This window comes from Lepisma saccharinum, chromosome 17 (genome assembly GCF_977018435.1).
Source record: "Lepisma saccharinum chromosome 17, izLepSacc3.1, whole genome shotgun sequence".
NCBI lineage: Eukaryota > Metazoa > Arthropoda > Insecta > Zygentoma > Lepismatidae > Lepisma > Lepisma saccharinum.
This window is the reverse complement of record NC_139245.1, coordinates 58622130-58645555: the sequence shown is the minus strand read 5'-3', so window position 1 is coordinate 58645555 and position 23426 is coordinate 58622130. Positions and strand designations below refer to the sequence as shown.

The window sequence follows — 23426 nt, the reverse complement described above, 5'->3', positions numbered from 1 at the left end:
GATTAATTTCTTTATAGTGTGTCGTTATTTAAACTGGTTGCTTATAACAACCACTGCTACAAGCATGTGGTAATGAAACCCATCGGAAGATAAAACATTTATCTGCTTTGGAATAAAGTCACTGAAATTAAGTGGGAAAATTTTGATGTACATTGATAAATGTATTTTAATGTGCTCCATCATTCATGAACCACTTTATTCCTTTCACCTCCCCTTCCCCAAAACACACACACAGATTGGGTGCATGCTCGCTTCCGCTTCAATATCAGTAATTTCTGGATGGGTGGAGAAATTTCTCGGCTAAAATTGTAAAGTCAAGACATTTCTGTGTGTCTGGTTACAGGCGTTATTACTACAAAGAAATAAAAATAATCTAACTACAATTATTGGCTCAAAAACCATATATGTTATGTTTAGAAAACAAGCATAGATGTTGATAATCAGATGTGTAAATCACACTGTTCTACACAAGTTTTGTTACAGAAATGAGAGTACCCATTCTTTACTAATCTGAGGATGCTGAACACGGAAATCGCATTAATAAAGTTCGATTGGCTCTCGTTTTGGCGTAACAGAAAGGGGGGAGAGAGGGGGCACATTTGAGCGACCCACTCGAGTATATATGGCAACACTGCTGACAGTCTGGCACATGGAATTCCAGTATATCACGCCATCCTTTGCTGTTTCAGATCCCTTCAACATTGGCTACTTTGCATTCAGTTGTGCTGTGTTTCCAGGGTATTGTTATATTTTGTATATGCAGTATATACAGTGATGTGGCAACACTTGTGGTTGTTTGGCAATGTGGCATTCCAACACCATCACTCCATTCTGACATGTCATGTATTCGGCAAAGTATTCACCATCTATGGCTGCTAGTGAATCCCAGAAGATAACTAACTCTCTAGACTTTTTAAACCCAAAGGTTAATGGCTGCAATAACACTAGCCTTCGATCTGTCACTATACTGGGCAAGATCAATCCAGTCTTTGGCATTCTTTTCAGATTCCCTTTAGGTCCATCTCAACGTTATTCCTCCATCTTCGTCTTGGACTTCCGGCAGATATCAGGTTTCCCAACAAGAATCTTGTAAACACAAGGTTACACAGGCTGAATTAAATGATGGAATCAGGGACTTAGAACTTCCCAAAAATAAAGTAGAATTGTTGGCTTTGCAGCTGCGACAGTGGAATCACCTGGCGGACGATGTGAAGGTACTACTCCCTACAGACAAGGAGTTTCTTCCATTTTTCGAAACAAAAGGAAATCTGACTGTACGCCATGCCAAAGGCTTCTTTCAATCGATGAATATATCACATAAGACTGAGGACTGGATACCTTTTACTGATTCCTCCAAGTTCTGTTTTAAAGCAGTTTTACTGGAAAACGGAAGTTTTAACTTCAATTCCTGTTGTCCATGGTAGTTGACATTAAGAAAACTTATGAAATTCTTTTGAAAGAAATTCTTCAGTGATGGTGACTGAACTGCATGGAATGTATTTTGACAAGCGTGTCATAGTTTTCTGGGAAACAGGAGAGTAAACAACTATGAACAACTCATGAAGAATCTTCTGATATCGTACAACAACACTGGGTGGGAATTCAACATTCATATTATTACTTACTACTTTTTCTTAGTGCTTTGCTGTTAATGGTTTTTACTGTTCAAGGGATCTATTATAGTAAAGAAAGGGTACTTTCTTCTATGCAACAGAAAAACTTTCTTTTCAAGGATTCAGTTAACTATTTATTTCAAGGCCGAACGCACAATTTTTTTTACGGGTGGGGGGGGGGGGCAGTGTTTAAAGTGGAGGAAACATAGAGTTATGCTTTTCCCCAGTTAAGGGAGTACTAAAGCCATACTAAAACACAGGCCAAAATTCATTTGAATAACTGTACAACCAGGGAAGTAGCTAGGTTGATCAGTTTTGGGTAGCCCAAAACCAAAACGTAAGATTTTTCTTATCAAACCATTAATATAATGTACCATTTAGGTGTGTGTGTGTGTATATATATGAATGAGTATGAAATGGCAGACAGTATTGTCTCGTATGCTTCATTCACATCAGTTTGGTGGTATAGGTCATCCAACGATTCTTTACTTATTAAAGAGTTAAAGAAATTAAAATTAGATTCATTATATTTTTGCAGTATTTATGTATTTGCATGGTGTGTGTGTTTGGAATATATCTTGTGCTGTAGTAATTTTTATGCATTGTGTGTTATGTCTGAAAAGTCGGTACTAATTGTATTAACACTGTATCCAAATAAGTCAGTGTTCAAGAAAATCTGATCAATTCTGTTTATTAACTTGATGTGATTCATGTGGCTACTCTCACCAACTGCTGTCAGATTGTGAGATTTCATGAATGTTTCTACTTCATTCCCTATTTTTTTGACTGAGGAAATCAATGCTAAAATCTCCTATTAGTATGAATTTCAATTTTATGTTGGAATAAGCATCTAATATTACATCTAGTTTCCTAGTAAAGTTGCTAATATTTCTGTCGGGTGTTCTGTATACACAAATTATTACTAGACTATATAGTGGAATATAAACTATGGATCTTTCAAATTCTTTTCCCTCATTCAGGTAATTAAACTGTTTGCTTTTGTTCACTTTCATGTTGTTTTCTACCCACCCATAATTTTTCTATCTCTGCAGAAACTGGTAGTTATATAGTTAATTTATTTTTCCACAGACAGTGTGCATCAGACAAATTGCATCAATGTTAGATAATTTATTTTGTATAAATATTTCCAAATTAACTATTTTTGCTGTGGTAAGGCTTTGTACATTTACATGAAATATATTTAAAAAAAAAAATCTTTTGCATTTTCTATTTTATCACGAGTACCTCTCACTCCTGTCAGTTGGTTCTACCAAACAAAATCTACATTACGTTTTGGTGGTATACGTTTTTCCCTCCTTGCCAGCTTTAGAGCTCCGTCAGTTGTATTTGCTATTTCAGATTTATCATTTTTTTTCTGGTAGCATGTCACTCACTTGATCTTCACTGGAACACATTGCACAATGATTTTTTCCTCACCTTTTTGGAAGTTTCATTTGCTACCTTTCCTTCTTCAACTGCATCTTTTTCCATTATACTCTCGAGATATTTTTCACTATTTAACATGTTTTTTCTCAACATTTTTACTGTATATTTAAAGTATTTGCACATTTTCGAGATTTTTGAGTTTACACTTTCAATTTCCATGTTTACACAAGACGTTGGTATGAGATTATACCTGTGTGGGACTTCGGTAATAACATTTGTGTTCTGTATACTTTTGAAGCACTTTTTTTATCACTGTTATTACATTTTTTGCTTCATTTTTGGCGACATAGTTTGATCAACTCCTCATAATTTCACCAGGGGTCCCAGGATCGAATCCTGGCCTGGGCATGGATATTTGTGAGTGTCCATTCATCAATTTCATCATATCATCACTCATTCTCATCTTCGCAAATTAGCCAAAAGTGGCACAAAAAAGTGAAGTCAAATAAAGTAAATCAAATCACAAATCCTAATAATTTCAAAGTTCTTGCTTTCGTAGTTCTTGCAAATGGAAGCTGCTGAGTTCACTACTTCATTCAGTGGGACCCCTGGTTTAGTGTATCCAGTAACTTAATTATTGCATTTCTCAGTAATTTGTGATGCAATGCCGCAACTATGGCTATCCACCAAATTAAAACCTTGCCTTTGCACTGTTTATTTGGATTTTATTTGTTGTTTTTGGAATTTACCTGTTTCGATACAATTCTCTTTTTTACGAGTTGGCTTGGTTATTTAGATAGACTTTGTTGTTGAGGGGTTAGCTTCTGCACTTTATAGCAACTCTCGTGGATTTTGATGTACAAATTTGTTCGATACTGGATGGTTTTGACCGTTGGTGCTGGTACGCAAACTCATTACTGCATTTTGCTTACAATATGCTTAACTACTTCTGTCCACACGTTTTCTTCTTTTGGATCTTCTTTCACATTTAGCAGTTCAAGTTTATCTGCATAAAGCACTTTTATGATTTCGTCTCCAGGCAAGAGTTCCATTTGCAGTCTTTCCATTTCTCGCATCATTCTGTTGCAGTCACAGCAGCCTGGAATTTTTGTTTTTATGTTTCACTCACTCATAAGCTTTTTTACCTTGTCAGCTATGTAGTATCCTTATGTGTTTGTAACGTACATGTACTATACCCAGTGTGGTATTAAAAAAAATCCAGTGGGGGGGGGATTCTACTGACTGTCAATAGACAGAACAAGATAATGATTTATTTCCACCTAACATATCTGTTTCTTCGTCCTCTTCCTCTCACTCACCCCTCCCAATTACACACACATACACAAAATATATGTGCAGGGGTATCTCGACAATTTTGAATGGAAAATGAGGTCAAACCACACTTCATTTCACATTCACACACAATACATATTTTTAATAATTACTTATTTAAGTTTGGATCACAGAAATAAAGAGCAAGTCCACTTTACAATCATCAGAGCTAATCTAGACTGGTCCTACTACTGCAGTTGGAAAGCAAGAAAAAGTGGAAGAATATGTCACTTCCGGCAGAGAATGTGCCCTTTGGGGAGCAGATACCACATTAATTCCCGAACCTAAAATGCTCCAGACCCCAAGTTTTTAAGCTCTCATTTTTCTGTAATGGCATCTTCAAAATGGCTGTCATGATCAAGATTCTATTCCTGTTCATTGCAGTTATTTATCATTCATGACATGTTATTTCCACCTAATTTGCAGTTTATAACTGTATTATGATAATAAGAAATTAAAAAGACCCACTTGATCTAATATTATTAAATATGGCGGCCAATATGGCCACGAAAAGTCTAAAAACAACCCTTTCATGTTTGAGATAAAATCTTGTGTTTTGGAGGTTCCAGAACTCAACGATGGCATCAAAAGTAGTGTCAGACTAAGCTCATGAAATAATAGTAGTTCGATATTTTAAAATCTGTATATATACAGGGTGTTTCAAAAGTCTGACACCATAGGGCAAACTGCGTTATTAGTGCAGATGGTGAAAAATGGAAAGAGGGGAAAGTTGTTGGAAATATGAGGTTTTAAATATAATGTGCTTGAATTTTCAGTGTAACATGCACCGTTGAGGTTGTATGCTGGTGCGAACCCCAATGAGAACTAACATTGCCTTGTTGGCACATGCTTCGTCCTTAAAGGGAGCATTTACGTTATTGCAACATCGTAATGTACTCTGTACATATAAGAATGATGGCGCAAAATTAGAGGTAAAGTAAGACGTCTGTGAGTGTGGGTACAGAAACACATGCACACACACCCATCCGCACAAGCACACAACTACAAAACATGTTCTTGTGGCTAATTTTTTCTGAAATAGATGTTGTTCATTAGGGTATACTGGTATGAACATAGCATAAAATTTCGAAACTAAAGGGATCTTAACTTTTCCCCCTTCTAATCAGAGTAGATCACCACTAAAATATATTTGCGCTCTGACAACATCTTCTGTTGGCACAAACCGGAAATGCCAACAAGAGGGTACAAACCAGAAATGCCAACAAGAGGGTAAAGGTTCATGCAGACTTTGTCTCTGGTGCCCTAGGTTTGCCCTATCAAGTAAGTTGTGTCTCTCAACGAATAAGGAAAGACATCTGGTACCGTTCATCGAAAGGAAGGAAGCAGTGGACCAAAACCAACAGGAAAAAAATATACAAAGTGTAATGATTCGTGCGTTATGGGTTGCTATCTTCCGTCATCATGCTACTTCTCCTCCAGACATCTTTGGCACACACACAAAGGGCCAGTGGCACACATGGAGGGCATCGATATCCACATCCAATCGTTAAGTCCTATTTTGGCAATACTAAGATACCTTAACCTCGGCTGGTTACTCTGACTTTCCTATGTATAGTATACATAGTATAGTTTAGTAAATATTACTTATAAGCGGTTGGGTAGTTGTAGTATATTAATTAATAGGGGAATAATTAATTATATTCCTAGATTATCTTTATGATGATTTATATTAAGAATCAGTAATACATATACTAATATGCATACTATATATGTGTCATAAATCTCTTCGTGTGGTAAGTGTTTACTGTCTCCATCATTAGTATTTATCCACCCTTCTGGCACCTTTTCTGATCCTATTCCTGTGTTTTATATATATAAGTGATATATATACACACACACACACACACACACACTATGTTGCCATTCGTCACCAGACACCCCTCAAAAAGTGCTTGGGATCCTCTGTACACATCATACAATCTATAAAAGGTGTTGCCGGTTGAGAATACACTCATACCAGCTACAGCAGTCAATATGGATAGACGACGCAAACTCAGTGAGGCGTGCTGCAAGTGATCGTACTGTCCGCCTGGAGATCGTCGCACTTGGTTTTCATGGTCACGTAGCAGTTCCCAAGCCGCATATCACAGCCCGCAAAGCAAATGGAAATCCGTCCTATGGAGTGATAAATCGCACTACCAGATGTGGCGGTCTGATGGACATGTGTGGGTGTGGTGTATGCCCGGTGAATGCTGTTTACAGGACTCCATCGTACCCACAGTGAAAGTCGGCGAAGGTGGCATCATGGTGTGGTCGTGCTTTTCATGGTATGGTTTTGGTCCTCTTGTTTTAGTTTGGGGAAGAATGAATTCCGATGCATAACAAAAAGTTCTGGACAATTGTGCACTACTGACACTGTGGGACCAATTCAGTATTAGCCCATACCTGTTTCAGCATGATAATGATCCATGTCATACGGCAGGCATTATCAACACGTGGTTTCAGGACATGGATGTGCAAAAACTTGATTGGCCAGCCCAAAGCCCAGATATCAACCCCACTGAACACCTTTGGGACGAGTTGGAGTGCCACCTGAGAGCCAACTCCATGCCACCCAAAATACACCACTGAGCAGTTTGCCGCTTTGCAGGAGGAATGGGGCAAGATTCCCGTTGACACGTATCGCAAATTGGTGGAAAGTCTTCCTCAAAGGGTTGTGGACGTCATTGTGGCGAAAGATGGCCCTACACGATGCTGATGTGGTGCTGCGACCAGATTAACGTACTGGTATGGGGTGTCCGGTGACAAATGGCAATATAGTGTATACACACACACGCGCAGATTGTCATAAGTCATGGCAAATATTTTTTTCTTCTCGTGAACAGGGCATAACACGAAAAATCTAAGATATACGTTTGAAAGTGTATGGAATGTACTTTCGAAAGAAGCTACCATGGTGTATGTGAACAATGGTGGGGTAGTAAAATTCAGTCTGTGAGTGAGAAAGTTCGAAAATGGAGGTCATGAAGCAGGAGCAACGTTCGTACGTTAAAATAGCAGTTCTCCACGGCAGAAATGCATGGGAATGCTATACAGAGCTACGGGAAGCACTGGGTGTGCATGCCATGCCCTATGCAACAGTGGCGAGGTGGGTGGAGGCCTTCAATCAGGCCAGAGTGTTAACTGCAAATTGGTCTCTCACAGTGTGCATCCTGTGTCCAAGGACAAAGATGTACGGGTAATGATAATTGAACAGTGTTTATATGAGGAGAGGTCCCATGCCTTAATAAAACGAAAGTGGATAACCTGGGTGAATACTTTGAAGGTTGTTAAACGGTGTAGTCTTATGTACTTGTTGTTCATGACATAATAAAACACTGTTGTCCAATGTCCTGTGTTCTGCCTCTTCCCTATGAGTCTCTCCTGCATCCAGACTTCTCTTCTTGCTTCATTCGAAGGTACATTCCATACACTTTCAAATGTATATCTTAGATTTTTCAGGTTGTCCCCTGTTTGCGAGAAAAAAAGTAGTTGCCATGACTTATGACTTAGCCCTTATATATGTGTGTGCTTTTTTATTGAAATCTCACACAAGAGACTTGTTCATGATGAACGGTTACGCTTTGAAAACAACAGAAGAACAAAAGATGTCCAAAATACATAAAACTGGTAAAAGAAAATACAGATTGAGGAAAAAAGTTAAAAGTGCAAGATCTGGTTGAGAAAAATAATGTATTCTTAATAAAATTATATAAGGAAAATAAACATGTCATTATCCGGATTAAAGACTACAAAGAAAAAATGGAAAAATGTTTCAGTGGAAAGAATTTCAAAGAAAGCTCTCAAAACTCTTTAAGTAAAATAAAGAATGAGGTGAAGAATGGAATTTAAAGCAGTATCCATCCATCTGTGTTCTCTGTGTGTTTGTGTGTATATGTGTATATTGAAAACCATACATAATTTAATACAGGTACTATAAACAGAGGTGGCGATTAGGGGAGGAGGCGAGCGACAGTTGTCCCCCCACTTTTTGCCGCTTTTGTCCACGCACTATGCTAAATCTTATCTAGGAGGGAAAGAAAACTGTCCTTGCCCCCCACCCCAATTTTGGCACCTTGCCTCCCTAGTTTTGGAACTCAATTGCCACCACTGATTACAAGCTTGTAATTTCTCTCACAAAAATATCATACATGCAAGTGAGCTTGTCATGAGGACAATTGGGAAGCTAGTTCAAGAAGTAGTGGACTCCGGTCACGAAAGCCAGAAAAACAGCAGCGATGGGATCCAATGTGCTGAACATGCATCACCCAACGAAAAGTCGCTCTGCTAGGTCTGGCCCTTCAAGGGCTGTTGCACCACAGAGTTTAGATTTTTTAAAATCCAACAATTTAGACTGACTTACTAGTGTGGAATTAATTCGAAATGGAGACAAATTTATACTCAAAACTTTCATTAATAACCACATAAATTAGAGGAAACATCTAGTGGGAAAATATTTTTCTAGGTTGGGAAATAAATGAAAGATGTGGAGGTCTTGAAGAAAATGTAGAGGGGGGGTTTCCTTCTTTACATCACTGCTACCAGGTATAATTTAATAACAATTACGAATTACAATTTGTAATTGAACTGCTCCAATCCCTTTGTTGGCTACATGAAAAATGTTTAAAAAGGACGAATTTTTAAAGATGTAATACACAAAAACTGTTATATTCTTTTACTATTGTAGTTTTCACATTGTGAAGGCACAATGGCTCTTATGGAGAAACCACGCGGTGTTGGCATTTAAGGTGCGTTAGCTCTTATTGCCAACCGGGATTACCACGTTGCTTACTTTCACAATAAACACGCATGTATTTTATATTGTTACAGTTGTTACATTTATTATAGTCGTTAGTTTTTCATTATTATTATTAACAAAGTATGGGAAGACGGTTATGAAATGCAAGCATAATTCATCTATTTTTCATAAAGTAACATTCATTTATCTAATATGTTAATACAGTAATATAGTTTTTAACGTAAACGTTTTATAATGTACTAATCGGACAGTGATTCAACACCCTCCACCAGTGAATCTTTGGACTGTTCACTGCTGCCATCATCAGAAATTGTCTTGTCACTGCTGGAAGAACTGCTCTTTAACCTAATGATTAGAGGAGGTTCAATGTCATCCTGCAGTTGATCAGCTTTCCACATACCATTTTCAACCCCTTCGACGTGCCTACAGTAATTACACCATTGCACCTGGGTGACAGATTCAAATTCGCTGTCTATCAAAACTTCCATTTCCTTCAACTTAAAACTAATGTTACGTTGAACATGTCCTTTTATCTAACTCCATACCATTTCAATTGGATTCATTTCACAATGGTATGGAGGAAACCTACAAAGAACTGCCCCATGCTCTTCTGCAATCGAGCCCACAATATTAATATTGAATTTCTCTCGCACAGAATTTGCAATACTGAGTAGTTCTCTTTTAACAGAATCGTCAGAATAGGGTATATTTTTTGACATTAGCCATGCCTTAATATCTTCCTTATGGTTTTTTGAGGTGGGAAAACTTTCTATTTTCCTACAGTGATAGGATGCATTGTCCATAACAATTACTGCTTCTACTTCAATGTTAGGTGATAGTTGATTTTTGAACCACTGTTCAAACCTAACACTGTCCAGCCGGACTCTGTGGCCGAGTGGTTAGCACATCGTGCTGCGATGCAAAGGGTCCGAGTTCAAATCCCGCTCGGGCTTGGTTGATTGTGAATGTCCATTCATCAATAGGCACAAAACGCAAAGTAAAATAAACTACATTAATTAATCAATCAAACTAACACTGTCCATTTCGTCATGGTAGTTGCAGAATTTTCTTTTGCTAAAAATACTTGTTTCGCTCCCAGCACAAATCGCATATTACCACCGGCATGCAACAAAACTAACTGTGATCCCCAAGCGGTAGGGTCTTTCAGACCTGTAGAGAGCATCCTTGGGTGTTGCTATTGTTTTGTCCTTCCAAACTTTAGACACAGTATGCCCTATATTTACCCAACTTTCATCTAAGTAAACAATGTTCCGTCCCTCATTCCTAAATTGTCTAATGTTTGTATATATGTTTGAATGTCGCCAAAGTATACTCTTGTTTCTTTCAATCAATAAAGCCTTATTTCCTCACTTTCCAAATTCAAACACCATTTCTTGCAGCAAATGATAGAAAGTTGAATATGTAAAATTTGGCAAATCTATATTGCTGTTAAATTCCTTCGTCACAGACTAAATTGTTGTGGGAAGATTTTTAAACAGAAATGCATGAAATTTGCATCTTGTAGCACCGCGAATGAAATCATTATATTTCACTTCCCTGCTGGACTTGTATTTTAGTCCAGTTACTCATTTTTTCCGGGGTATAACGATTGAACCTTTCTTACTTTCATTTCTTAATCTAAAGAATGTACGCCAGTCACCTTACAAAGTCCACTAACAATGAACAATTGCCTATGTCCAGGGTTCTTTTTCTTTAAATATTTGAACATTCTTAAAATAGACTTTTTATCCCCACTTCTATCTCATCATTTTGCTTCAATCCATTGTGATGACTGAAGACTTAACAGATTAGGATGCTATTAATCACTTCATGAACTACTTGTAAAAATCACCGAAATGCCAACACACAACACTTCACCAGACCACCATGAGTGTTAAAATATCTCTGAACTTTTGGACATGTACGAACTGATAACATCTGAGTAAGGCTAAGACTCACGTCAGCGCGTCTCCTTACTTTGCACGCTGATCAACTTCGAATCAAACTGCTCTTACAGGAAGTAATGCCTCTGGGCATTGACTGAAAAAACAAAATAATTTCATTATTACCTTTACAAATCTGTGAGTAAAATAAAATGAGTATTTCTCAGCAAAATCACATGTCACCACAGCTTCATCATGCACTAGAGAACTTTTCTTTTCAGAAAAATATACTGATTGCTGTTTGGCTATCAAATTCTCTCTCTCGAGTTTAATGAACTGACTTCAAAAATCTTTAACAAATTCCTCTCTGGATTTAGTAATTCTCAAAAGAACAGCGATCCACTGATATCCACTGCTTGTAGGTTATATTTTCAATCATTTCTTCCTCAAGGCTTGTTAGCAAAGCTTCCTTGAAATCAATTATGGTGGGACAGGAATCACACTCATCTAGAAAACACTTCTGTGGTGGTACCCTAGACATTATTTTTGAAAGACACTCTTGGTATATTTTTAATGCATTATCATGTCCTGGGAGAGAGTTATTTTATTTAAGTGAGCTCCAGCTATAATTAATTTAACATTTTGATGAGTGGTACAAACACAGAGTGTGGATACCACTGGCTCCTACTATTATGCAACTCTTTGGTCCTAATTCTACAAATTTTGAAAACCCAATCTTAAGTAGCTGGTATTTAGATTTAAAAAGTTTGAATATTTCTCTCAGATTTCCTAGGATCAATCTTTTTTTAATGTGAATACATTTATCAGGCTCTGAAAAGCATAATAATTCAACATTTTAATGAAAATAATCTCTGGATAGGTCTGTAGAGAAAATGAGTTTCAAACGAGTACTTGCATTGAACGCATATTTCACGAAAAATTAAATATTCATCCTAAAGTCCAAATGACATAATTAAAATGCTTTTCAGGCTCTGAAAAGCATATTATTTCAACATTTTAATGAAAATCATCTCTGGCTTGGTCTGTAGAGAAAAAGAGTTTCAACGAAAATTAGCATTTAACGCGAATTTCTCGAAAAATCAAATTTTGATCCTATAGTCGAAATGTCAGAATTAACACGCTTTTCAGACTCTGAAAAGGTTAATAATTCACATTTTAATGGAAATCATCTCTGGCTAGGTCTGTTGAGAAGATGAGTTTCAAACTAGTATTAGAATTGAACGCGTATTTCTCGAAAAATCAAGTATTCATCCTATAGTCCAAATGTCATAATTAAAACGAATTCAGGCTCTGAAAAGCTTAATAATTCAACATTTTAATGAAAATCATCTCTGGCTAGGTCTGTATAGAAAATGAGTCTCAGGTGAGTATTAGCATTGAACGCGAATTTCTCGAAAAATCAAGATTTGATCCTATAGTCAAAATGTCAGAACTAAAATGCTTTTCAGTCTCTGAAAAGCTTAATAATTAAACTTTTTAATGAAAATCATCTCTGGCTAGGTTTGTAGAGAAAATGAGTTTCAAACGAAAATTAGCATTTAACGAGAATTTCTCGAAAAATAAAGTTTTGATCCTGTAGGCGAAATGTAATAATTAAAACACTTTTCAGGCTCTGAAAAGCATAATAATTCAACATTTTAAAGAAAATCATCTCTGGCTTAGTCTGTATAGAAAATGAGTCTCAAGTGAGTACTAGCATTGAATGCAAATTTCTCGAAAAAACAACTTTGGATCCTATAGTTGAAATGTCAGAATTAAAATGCTTTTCAGACTCTGAAAAGCTTAATACGAGGCGCATCCAGAAAGTAAGTTTCCCTATTTTTTAAAAAAAAACAACAACACAGTTTCAGGAAACCATTTATTTGCAACAGGTACAGCAAAGGTTCAGCTATTTTTCAACATAGCAACCACCAGAATTGAGACACTTGTCGTATCGTGGTATCAACTTTTGGATCCCACTGTCATAGAACTCTGCCGCCTGTGAATGGTACCAGAGTTTGACAGACGTCTTCAGCTCTTCGTCGTTGCCACAACGCTCACCGGAGGACATGAATTTCTTGAGGTGCAAGAAAACGTGAAAATCGCTGGGAGCCAGATCAGAACTGTAAGATGGATGATCAAACAACTCCCAGCCAAATTCCGTCAAAACAGCTGCTGTGCACCGAGCCGTATGTGGACGACCATTGTCATGGAGGAGCACAACACCTGCAGTAAGCATGCCAAGCCTCTTGTTTTGAATGGCACGTCCCAATTTCCTTAGGGTTTCACAGTAATGGTCAGCGTTCACCGTTTCACGTCTGGGGAGGAAGTCAATGAGCAAAATGCCCTTCCTGTCCCAAAACACGGTGCACATCACTTTCTGTACAGACAGTCTCTGTTTGAATTTCTTCTTGACTGGAGATCCACTATGCCGCCAATGCATTGACTGCTGCTTGGTTTCCGGGGTGAAGTGCGAAATCCACGTCTCATCGCCCATGATGATCCTGTCGAGGAAATCATCGCCGTCATCATGGTACCGTTGCAGGAATGTCAGTGCTGCTCCTGAACGTTTCATTTTGTGTTCGGGTGTCAGGTTTTTCGGCACCCAGGCACCCACCTGGCACACAATTTTTTGAACAGCAGGCGCTGCGTGACAATCTCGTGCAACATGGATCGCGATATCTGCGGAAAAAGGCTACTCAACTCCGTAATCGTGAAGCGACGGTTCTCTACGATGTGCTGCCGCACCAGCTCAACCAGATCATCAGTGATGAGGGACGGACGCCCACTGCACTCTTTATCATGGACACTTTGACGACCTTCCGAAAACTGCCGACACCAGCGAGGCACCATCTGCTTACTCATCATGTTCGGCCCATAGACCTCACAGAGTTGACGATGAATGTCAATTGGCGCAATGCATCGTGCATTCAGGAACTTTATCACCGACCGAACCTCGCATGCGGCGGGAGAAGGATTACGAGCTTCCACTTCGGACCACTGCTGCCTCGTTACTGGCGCCGGGCGGGATCTGTCCGCCTGGCATATGATTGATAAGTCTTAGCTCTGCTGTGCATGCGCAATTTACACGGCTCATTATGTTTACTTTCACGGGAAAAAATAGGGAAACTTACTTTCTGGATGTGCCTCGTAATTGAACATTTTAATGAAAATCATCTCTGGTTAGGTCTGTAGAGAAAATGAGTTTGAAACGAGTATTAGCACTGAACACGTATATTTCGAAAAATCAAGTATTCATTCTATAGTCCAAATGTCATAATTAAAATGCTTTTCAGGCTCTGAAAAACATAATAATTCAACATTTTAAAGAAAATCATCTCTGGCTTGGTCTGTAGAGAAAATGAGTTTCAAGTGAGTATAAGCATTGAACGCGAATTTCTCGAAAAATCAAGTTTTGATCCTATAGTCGAAATGTGATAATTAAAATGCTTTTCAGGCTCTGAAAAGCATAGTAAGTCAACATTTTAATGAAAATTTTCTCTGGCTAGGTCTGTAGAGAAAATGAGTTTCAAACGAGCATTAGCATAGAATGCGTTGAAGAGGTGATTCAGGAATGTATGTAGCGTTGCTTCACCGTGCGGCCAGATGACAAGGAGTCGTCTACACATCTTTAAAATGCGGAAGGTTTCTGTCGAGCTGAACAGAGTGCCTTGTGTTCGAAGTTCTCCATGAAGAAATTGGCTATTGCTGATTAGAGCGAAGATCCCATTGCCACTCCATCAGTCTGTTCATAGTACTTGTCCTTGTAGCTGAATATGTTAAACCCTTTTCTCTTCTGGCTGCATGGTGAAGCAGCGCTACACACATTCCTGAATCACCTCTACAACCAGCACCACAACATCAAATTCACCATAGAGACAGAAATCAAAGTCAGCCTTCCATTCCTGGACATCCTCATCACACGCAAACTGGACGGGACCTTAGGACACAGCTTATACAGGAAACCTTCTCACACCAACATATACCTCAACGCCAAGCGATTTCACCATCCAGCGCAGCGATCAACAGTACTCTCAACATTGTTTGACCGAGCCATCGCCATCAGCGACACAGAGCACCTTCAAGAGGAAATAAGACACCTGCACACAGCCTTCAGACAGAATGGATAGAGTGAAGGCATTATCAACAACATGCTAAAGAAAGTAACACACAAGAACAACCAACGAACTAACCCGGATCTACCTGATGACCAAGACAAGAAGATAGCCATCGTCCAATACACTGGTAACCTCTCTGCAGTCATCAGCTGCATTCTCTCAAAACACAACATCAAGATCATCCACAAACCGCCATCGAAAGTCACAAGCCGACATCGAAACCCCAAAGATGACCTAGGACAGAAGACACCTGGTTTTTACCATATTGCCTGTGCCTGTGGTAAAGCCTACATTGGACAAATGGGAAGGACAATGGAATAGCGCTGCAAAGAACATGCCATGAATTTTAATCACGAAAATCAGGGTTAGCAGAACATTCAATCCAGGAGGGCCATAGAATTGACTTCACAGCCAGTGACATCATCAATAAATCATCAAATTACTGGGACCGTCTCATCAAAGAAGCAATAGCCATACACGGGGAAAAGGACAACCTCAACAGGGACAAGGGACTCGAACTGGATCCAGCCTGGTTAGCGATAGTCAACTGGGAGCACTGACGTCGGAGAAACGCCACCTGATTGGTCCGCCACCTACACCGGACCCCTCCTACACTGAATACATATAACATCGCCCTGACTTTTCCCCTGACTTATCTCTACACTTCATTACCTGAAGATGGGTGTGACGTTAGCTCTCGAAAGCTCGGAAGACTTTCCAGAAATCACCTGGCTGATTGCCCCAGAAAACCTCTTCGATAACATTCATCTCGATAATCATTAATGCAAACTGTTATTAATCGTTATTCGATGCATGAGAAAATGTGCCAATAAATAGGATTTGCATACTGTCAGGAAAAAAAAACACTGCTATCGAAGTATCCCAAATTGATTGATTGTTTGATTTAATTTACTTCGCTATTATGCCAGTTTTGGCTAATCGTGGAGATGAGGCTGAATGATGATATGTTGCAATTGATAAAGCCACAGACAAAGAAACTTACAAACACCCATGCTCAGGCTGGGATTCGGACCTGGGACCCCTGGAATCGTAGCATGCTGTGTTAACTACTCTGCCACGGAGGCCGGTATATCACAAATTGTTAAAGCAAGGAGTGAAATTACTTCAACATTTTAAATTACAATGCTTGAATAAACCTTAAAAGGAAACAGAGACGATAATGTCAGAGGCTTGGAATTTACAGTTAGCCTGTACTGGATGTAATTATTTCAAGAAGAATACTAACCACTAATAAATACGGAAAAAAATATTCCAGGTAGCTGGGTCAAGTAAATGTGACAGAAGTTTTACACAGTACTAACAAATGTACAGTTGGCGAGGGTGTAACGAAAGCTACATTGAGAGAATTTCTTTGCAGATGACAAACAACTTGGCTGCAAACATTACAGTGTGCCGTGAACATTTCCTCTCAGAGAAGTTCATATGCCACCTTTCTCTGTGACTTTTAGTACAAATGGATCAAACTGGTCCACAAATTAAAAAAAAAAAAAAATATGTAAAATATCTTATAATACCAATTGCATTTGTCATGGATTTGTGCACGTGCTTCTAAAATTATTAATGCATATTTAAAAGAAAAGGAAACCTATTATAAGCTTGAAAATAAATTACTGCAGGGTTGCCACTCTAAGACCATGACAAAATTCAATATATATATATATATATATATATATATATATATATATATATATATATATACACACACAAGAACATACAATATTTAAATATATATTTAATTTAAAGTGTGGAGTTTACATTTGCCATTTCACATACTCAGACTAGAAATACATCTACAAACACAAGTCACAAATGTTATGGGATACAGTACTCTACAAAATATTGTTAATTGTTTAATAATTTCAAATTTACCTAATCAACTTCAAGATATCTTGCAACAATCTTCAGCCTGATAGATTGTTCTGCGAAGGACATTAACAAAGCAGAGTATGATAATTGTGTTTTATTTTCCACACAGATAATACATCTTTTTCTTCCTCAATAAAAATAAAAGGAAAACTGTGAAAAACTTGCCTCATGGCATTAATAAATATGTATATATTGAATTGAATTGGGATTAATAAAAATAGCAATTTTTCAAGTATACAAAGAAAAATTCCAGCAGAATTCATGCACAATTCCCAGAGCCAATAATTCATGCATAATTCTTGGAATTCACAGTGTTAAAACATATTAAACTAACTTAAAAAAATCACATACTTGCGAAAGGAGAAATGACTTTAATGTGGTCAGCTCCAGAAGATAAATATCTGTCATTACATGACTAACATGTGCTGTAGCTTTTCTCTTATCACCTCTCAGTGTATTTTCCTGACTTTCAACCAACATTTTATGTTCTCTTCCATCTCTGGTCAGTCATATAACTACCTTCACCCTCCTTCATGCATCACAACTATAATTCCAGATTGTGATAATTCATAAAACAGGTTTCAGCAAATTATTATACAATTCAAAAGAAACACACTATTTACAAAATATGCTTTGTACAAGGATCTTATAACTCAATATGCCTAGCATGAACTAAACTCCTGACTTTTAAAGGTTGTCCAGGTAGCTGGAAACACTGTAATATATATCGAGATGATCTGTTGCATATTGGACACAAAAGATTTCTTTCACTGACAATTCTTCAATATTTTATGAGAACATTTTGTATGAAATTAGTTTGTTATATCTTGAACACACAACGGGGTTAATTCTTAAATCCTTTCTAATATCTGGGCCTCCGCGATGGCGCAGTGGTAGCTTCATTGCCTTGTAATTGAGGGTTCCCAGGTTCGATACCCGGTGGAGGCACAAGTGGTTCGGATTCCACTTTAAACTGTAGGTCCAGTCCCGATTAGCCTTACTGTGCATAAAGTGGACTTAAAACAGCAACTCAAACCAAAACCTTTCTAATATCTACCTTCTGTGCAGATAATTTGTTACATGATAAATACACAAAAGGCTTTTCAAAACTATGAACTGGTGAATGTTCAGAAAGATGCACCAATTATGTACATAATTTGATCCATTTTAAACATACAAACGGTCTCTCTTCACTATGAATTCTTGAATGTCTTCTAAGGGCATACATCTGTGTAAAAGATTTCTTACATGTTGAACACACAAAAGGCTTTCACATGCAATTCATTTTGAAATGTTGTTTAAGATATGTCAACTCTCGAAATGACTTGCCGCATGTTGAACACAGAAAAGGTCTCTCTTCACTATGGATTTTTGAATGTCTTACAAGATCTATCTTCACTGTAAATGATTTGTTACATGTTGAACACACATATGGCTTCTCACCAGTATGAATTCTTAAATGTACTGTGAGATCAGACTTCCGTGCAAATCCTTTATTACACTTTGCACACACATGGGGCTTCTCTCCAGTGTGAGTTCTCATATGTACTACATGAGTTGAATAATGTGCAAATGATTTGTTACATGTTGAACACACATATGGCTTCTCGCCACTGTGAATTCTTAAATGTACTTTAAGATTACGTTTGTCTGCAAATGATTTCTTACACTTTGAACACACATAGGGCTTCTCCCCAGTATGAATTCTAAAATGTTCCATCAGATTTTGCTTCCGTGCAAATGACTTGTTACAAGTTGAACACACATGGGGATTCTCCCCAGTATGAATTCTTAAATGTTTTGTATGAATTCTTAAATGTTTCATCAGATTATGCTTATGTGCAAATGATTTGTTACACTGTGAACAAAGAAAGGGTTCCTCTTCAACATGAATTTTTGAATGAACTATGAGATTGTCCTTCCGTGAAAAAGATTTGTTACATGTTGCACACTTAAAACGCTTCTCAACACTATGAATTTTTGAATGTGCTTTAAAATACCTCAAGTCTTCAAATGACCTGTTGCATGTTGGGGAAAGAAAGGGTTTCTCTTCACTATGAATACTTAAATGTCTTGTAAGACCTCTCATTTCTACAAATGACTTGTTACACGTTGAACACACATGGAGCCCAGTATGAATTTTTAAATGCCTTTTAAGATATTTATTCTGTGCAAATGATTTGTTACACATTGAACACACAAAAGGCTTTCCCTCAGCACTATGAATTTTTGAATGTGTTTTAAGCCATGCCAACTCTCTAAAAGACTTGCCGCATGTTGAACACAGAAAGGGTCTCTCTCCAGTATGAATTGTGAAATGTTTTCTAAGTCTTTCCTTCTGTGCAAATGATTTGTTACACTTCGAACATGAATAGGGCTTTTCTCCAGTATGAATTCTTGAATGTCTTTTAAGAGATCCTTTCCGAGGAAATGATTTGTTGCAAGATGAACAAACAAAAGACTTTTCTGAATACATATCACTATGTTGAAAGTCACCTCTAATCAATGTGTAATGCAGTGATAACCTGGAAGAAAATATACGTCATTAAAGGCAATTTATCAACAGGATGTTTCAGAAAAGATGCAGTACTTTCACTCACATTTACGTAACATTCCCTGATATACATAACATTCCATCATTTTCTCAATAAATATTGCCTAATATCAACTATGACACAATACAGATTATCAATGATTATTCTTAAGTAAAAATGTAATCTGTGAAACAGAAAAATAATTTCAAGTATTGAGATATAATTAATCATCTGGTATATTTTACAAAAAAAAAGTGTTGTGCCAGTAGAAGGTAATATTACAATTTTATTAATAATATCTCTAAATACGGAGAAACTAGTACTCACTTTTATCCGCGAAGCTGTTTTTTATTTTTCTTCTTATTAATTTCAGTGACCACTGCCACCATCCCGGAACTTTTCTAACGTTGGAAGCAGCCCCGGCCCCCACCCAGCATCGAATGACATGGGTACCTAGGGGAAACCCTGGGGGTAAAGGCAGTCAGGGGTGTGATGCTGATCCCATCACCCCCACTCATGACCGGATCAAGAAAGTGTGGGGCATTACCCCCACACCCCCTATATGCCTTCATGGCCTGGTGCTAAGCACAGGGGAGAACTTTACTTTTTACTGCCACTGAAATTAATCGAAGAAAAAGAAAAAAAACAGCTTTGCGGATAAAAGTGAGTACTAGTTTCTCCGTATTTATAAACTACCTCATCTCTCTTTTCCCAATTATGAATATCTTTAAGTTCTTGTTCAGATAGTGGTCATGAAAATGACAGGGTAGTACTTAGATTATCCGATAATTATTCTCGTGTATGTGGCTTTTGCTGACTGAAAACTGTTTGTATTTTCTGATTTCTTACCTGGTCCTTGTTTTGCTCCTATGCGACAGGGCTTTTCAGAAATCAGAATAAAACCAAGTGAAAATTTCCAGTGTTTTAATATCAAGTAAATAATTTAAAATAAACATGTCTGACATAATTTAACATGAAAAAATTATTCAGGGTTGTCTCTCAAATCAAATGGTGGAGGCTTTCTATCTGACCCATGTCGGTTTGTGAATACTTCTGATTTATTTGGCACATGCGTGGTGGTAATTACGTGCTGCATAAATAAAGAAGAAATGTTGCATGTTTACAAAAAAGTATTATTGAGCTTACTTGCTAATCAATGGTGACTAAGCGAATGACTTTGATCTTGCGACAGAACTTCAAGGGTTCCTTCTAGCATAGTAAGTGCATGGGTGCTCCTTGTGTGGCAATTTATAAATTTCATCCACTCATAATTCATGGTCACTGTTGTGATAATCTAAAGGTGGCAGTAAAAGACAATAAATTACAAAAATATGAATACAGGATGAACAGCGAGCCAGCATTACATGTTATTCATGTACTGTAAGCCAGTGAGTTTACAACAAACAAAAATCATTGGTATTTTCTCGCAGTGAATATTTATCTCATTCTTATTTTGGCAGGAATCAGGCCAGGGTATCTTTTCTCCCTTCTGTGAAATACTTATTATCGGGATTTTCAGGTTATTATATTCAGCAAAATAATTTTTCTAGCTGTGAAGTTGAAAAATATTACGATTTTAGACACCCCAAAGTTTTATTGATCCGATTTTTGCAATTTTGATCTAAAATGTGTTTTCCAGCTGGGCTTTGAGCCTTCCTAGATTCGGTGGCATCCATGTGTGCTCTGTCCTTTGAGGCTTTGTTATTTTTCTTGTTATGTATTTAGATACCTGAGTGCCAACTGCTACCCAAGCATGTAATTGGCAATAACTTGTTAATATTATGTTGCTTAGAAGCGCAACAGAACATACAGCTAAGCTTAGAACAAAACAAAAAAAAAAAAATGTTCAGCTACACAAAAGCACTGATGTGCAGTATAGTTCAGTGTTGCAATCTTTCAATGAATATCAATGGATGACACTGATCACCCACACACAAGCCTAATTGAGGGTTAATGAAAAATAATAGAGAGGTTCAAAACACTGCCATTGGCTAGATATTAAAATATGCAATTTGATGTTTGCAGCATGAAACATCCATTGTTTGTGTAAAATTATTTATTGCAACAGTGAGAAAACTTTTTTCTAATTTGCACTTTAATTAGCTTGCAAAAAAATAATACCAATGAAATGAAATGATATATATTTTTTCTTATATTACTACACCTCACTCCAGCAGAGAAAAGTCAGGAGTGACACATATAAGTATTAATGAAAATGTTACCTTATATAAATGTAAAACTAATGGACCATAGAAGGGAAATTCATATGGTTTCTTACCTAAGTCGTCAAGGCTAGAAGTGTATAAAATTTCATGAAGATCCATGTCGGGTGGTAACATGGTCTTGATGACTTGACATGAAATGAACCTAGCCTAAAAAAATTGAACTCTGGAAAAGTGGTTAACCATGTGGACAACTGCACATTGCTTCTAGTAACACCAATTCAAGCTCCAGCATGAAGTAACACAGACATCAGCCATAGACTTCCAACCTACTTGTGAACTTGAAGACTTAAAGCAGCCTGAACAATTTATTCCAGTCAGACTTGAACCTTTCTAAAAGTAGCTACAACATTAAAGTAAAAGCATTTATTAGAAGTCAGGACTTCTGTTACTTTAAAAAGGAAAAAGACAGAGATCTTGCCATCTTTCTCTTCCTCCTACTGATTCAGTTCTTTTGAAACAATCATTATTGTTATTGAGTTGGTGTTTGTGTTTGTGCACAGTTTATGCACAGTAAGGCTAATCGGGACTGGAGCTACAGTTTAACCGAACCACTATGTGCCTTCACCATGTATTGAACCTGGGATCACTTGATTACAAGGGAAAGAATCATGGAATACCATGAAACTTCTGTTACGAAGTCAAGTATGGAACATAAAATGGAGTATTTGTTAAAACCTAAAATTGCAAAATACAGGTTTCCTTTGTGAGTGGGACAATAGAACTACACGATAGTGGAAGTAGAAGAAACTGGCCACAAATGACAAATTTAGTGCCTGGACAAAAAATGTAATACACAAACCTTTGGTTTCACGTATGGGTGCCAAGAGATTGGACAAAGGGACTAATAGTTCCATATTCAAGAAGGGGGCAGAAAGGAATGTAAAAACTACAGAGGAATAATACTAATGTGCCACTCAGCAAAGGTGTATGAGGAATATTAGAGAAAAGAATACGTGAAGTAACAGAGCTTAACATGAGAGACTAACAGTATAGAGGAAGATCGACAGTAGATCTGATATTTACCATAAGGCAATTACAAAAACTGCACTATTAGTATGGAAATGATTCGATTATGGCATTCCTAGATATAGAAAAGGCATATATTAGCATGAACAGAACAAAGATTTAAAATTCTCTAAAGGAGAAAGGGGTTGAGGAAGAATAAAATAGAATGGTCTTTTTATTGTCTACTGAGCAATGTTCAGCCTAGGGCTGCTCTACCACCTAAATCAGGACAAGGTATTACAAAGCAGGAGAAGTATTAAACAAAATGGTTTAGAACAAATGAAATACATGAAAAAAAAAATAGCAGCACTTATAAATTCTCTCTCTCTCTCTCTCTCTCTCTCTCTCACACACACACACACACACACACACACACACACACACACAAAATAGTATCTGAAAGGAAGTAAAGAAATGTGTACACAATATGCTTAATTCGTGATGTCAGAAAGGTGTATGGATGTTTTGGGGAATTAGCCATATGAGGAATGACTTAATCGTTGTTTTTTCAGTAAATGTGGTGTAATCTTTTATTTGAAGTGTTTGATTGGGGTAGACGAAATATCACCCTGTAAGGCATTCCAAACAGTAGCGGACCAGAGGGAGAAATAGCCATCAAAGCTGGCGACAGAGTGGCGGGGGATGTCGAGTTTACATCGACCTCTGATGTAGTGTGAATGCACC

General features: G+C 37.5%; 1 protein-coding gene across 5 annotated transcripts in view; it reads right to left on the bottom strand.

The window, feature by feature from the left end:
* Positions 1–23426, bottom strand: part of LOC146001758 (uncharacterized) — a 155451-nt gene that overhangs the window by 99262 nt on the left and 32763 nt on the right. For 2 of the 5 annotated variants that reach the window (XM_083139473.1, XM_083139472.1), the window contains exon 3: positions 17996–19503. The exons of the other annotated variants lie outside the window; for them this stretch is intronic. In XM_083139473.1, coding sequence (XP_082995599.1) covers positions 18249–19503 — 1255 coding nt within the window. In that variant the 3' untranslated portion in view covers positions 17996–18248. Of the gene's footprint in view, positions 1–17995; positions 19504–23426 lie in introns of those variants that run through there. 5 annotated transcript variants of the gene reach the window in all.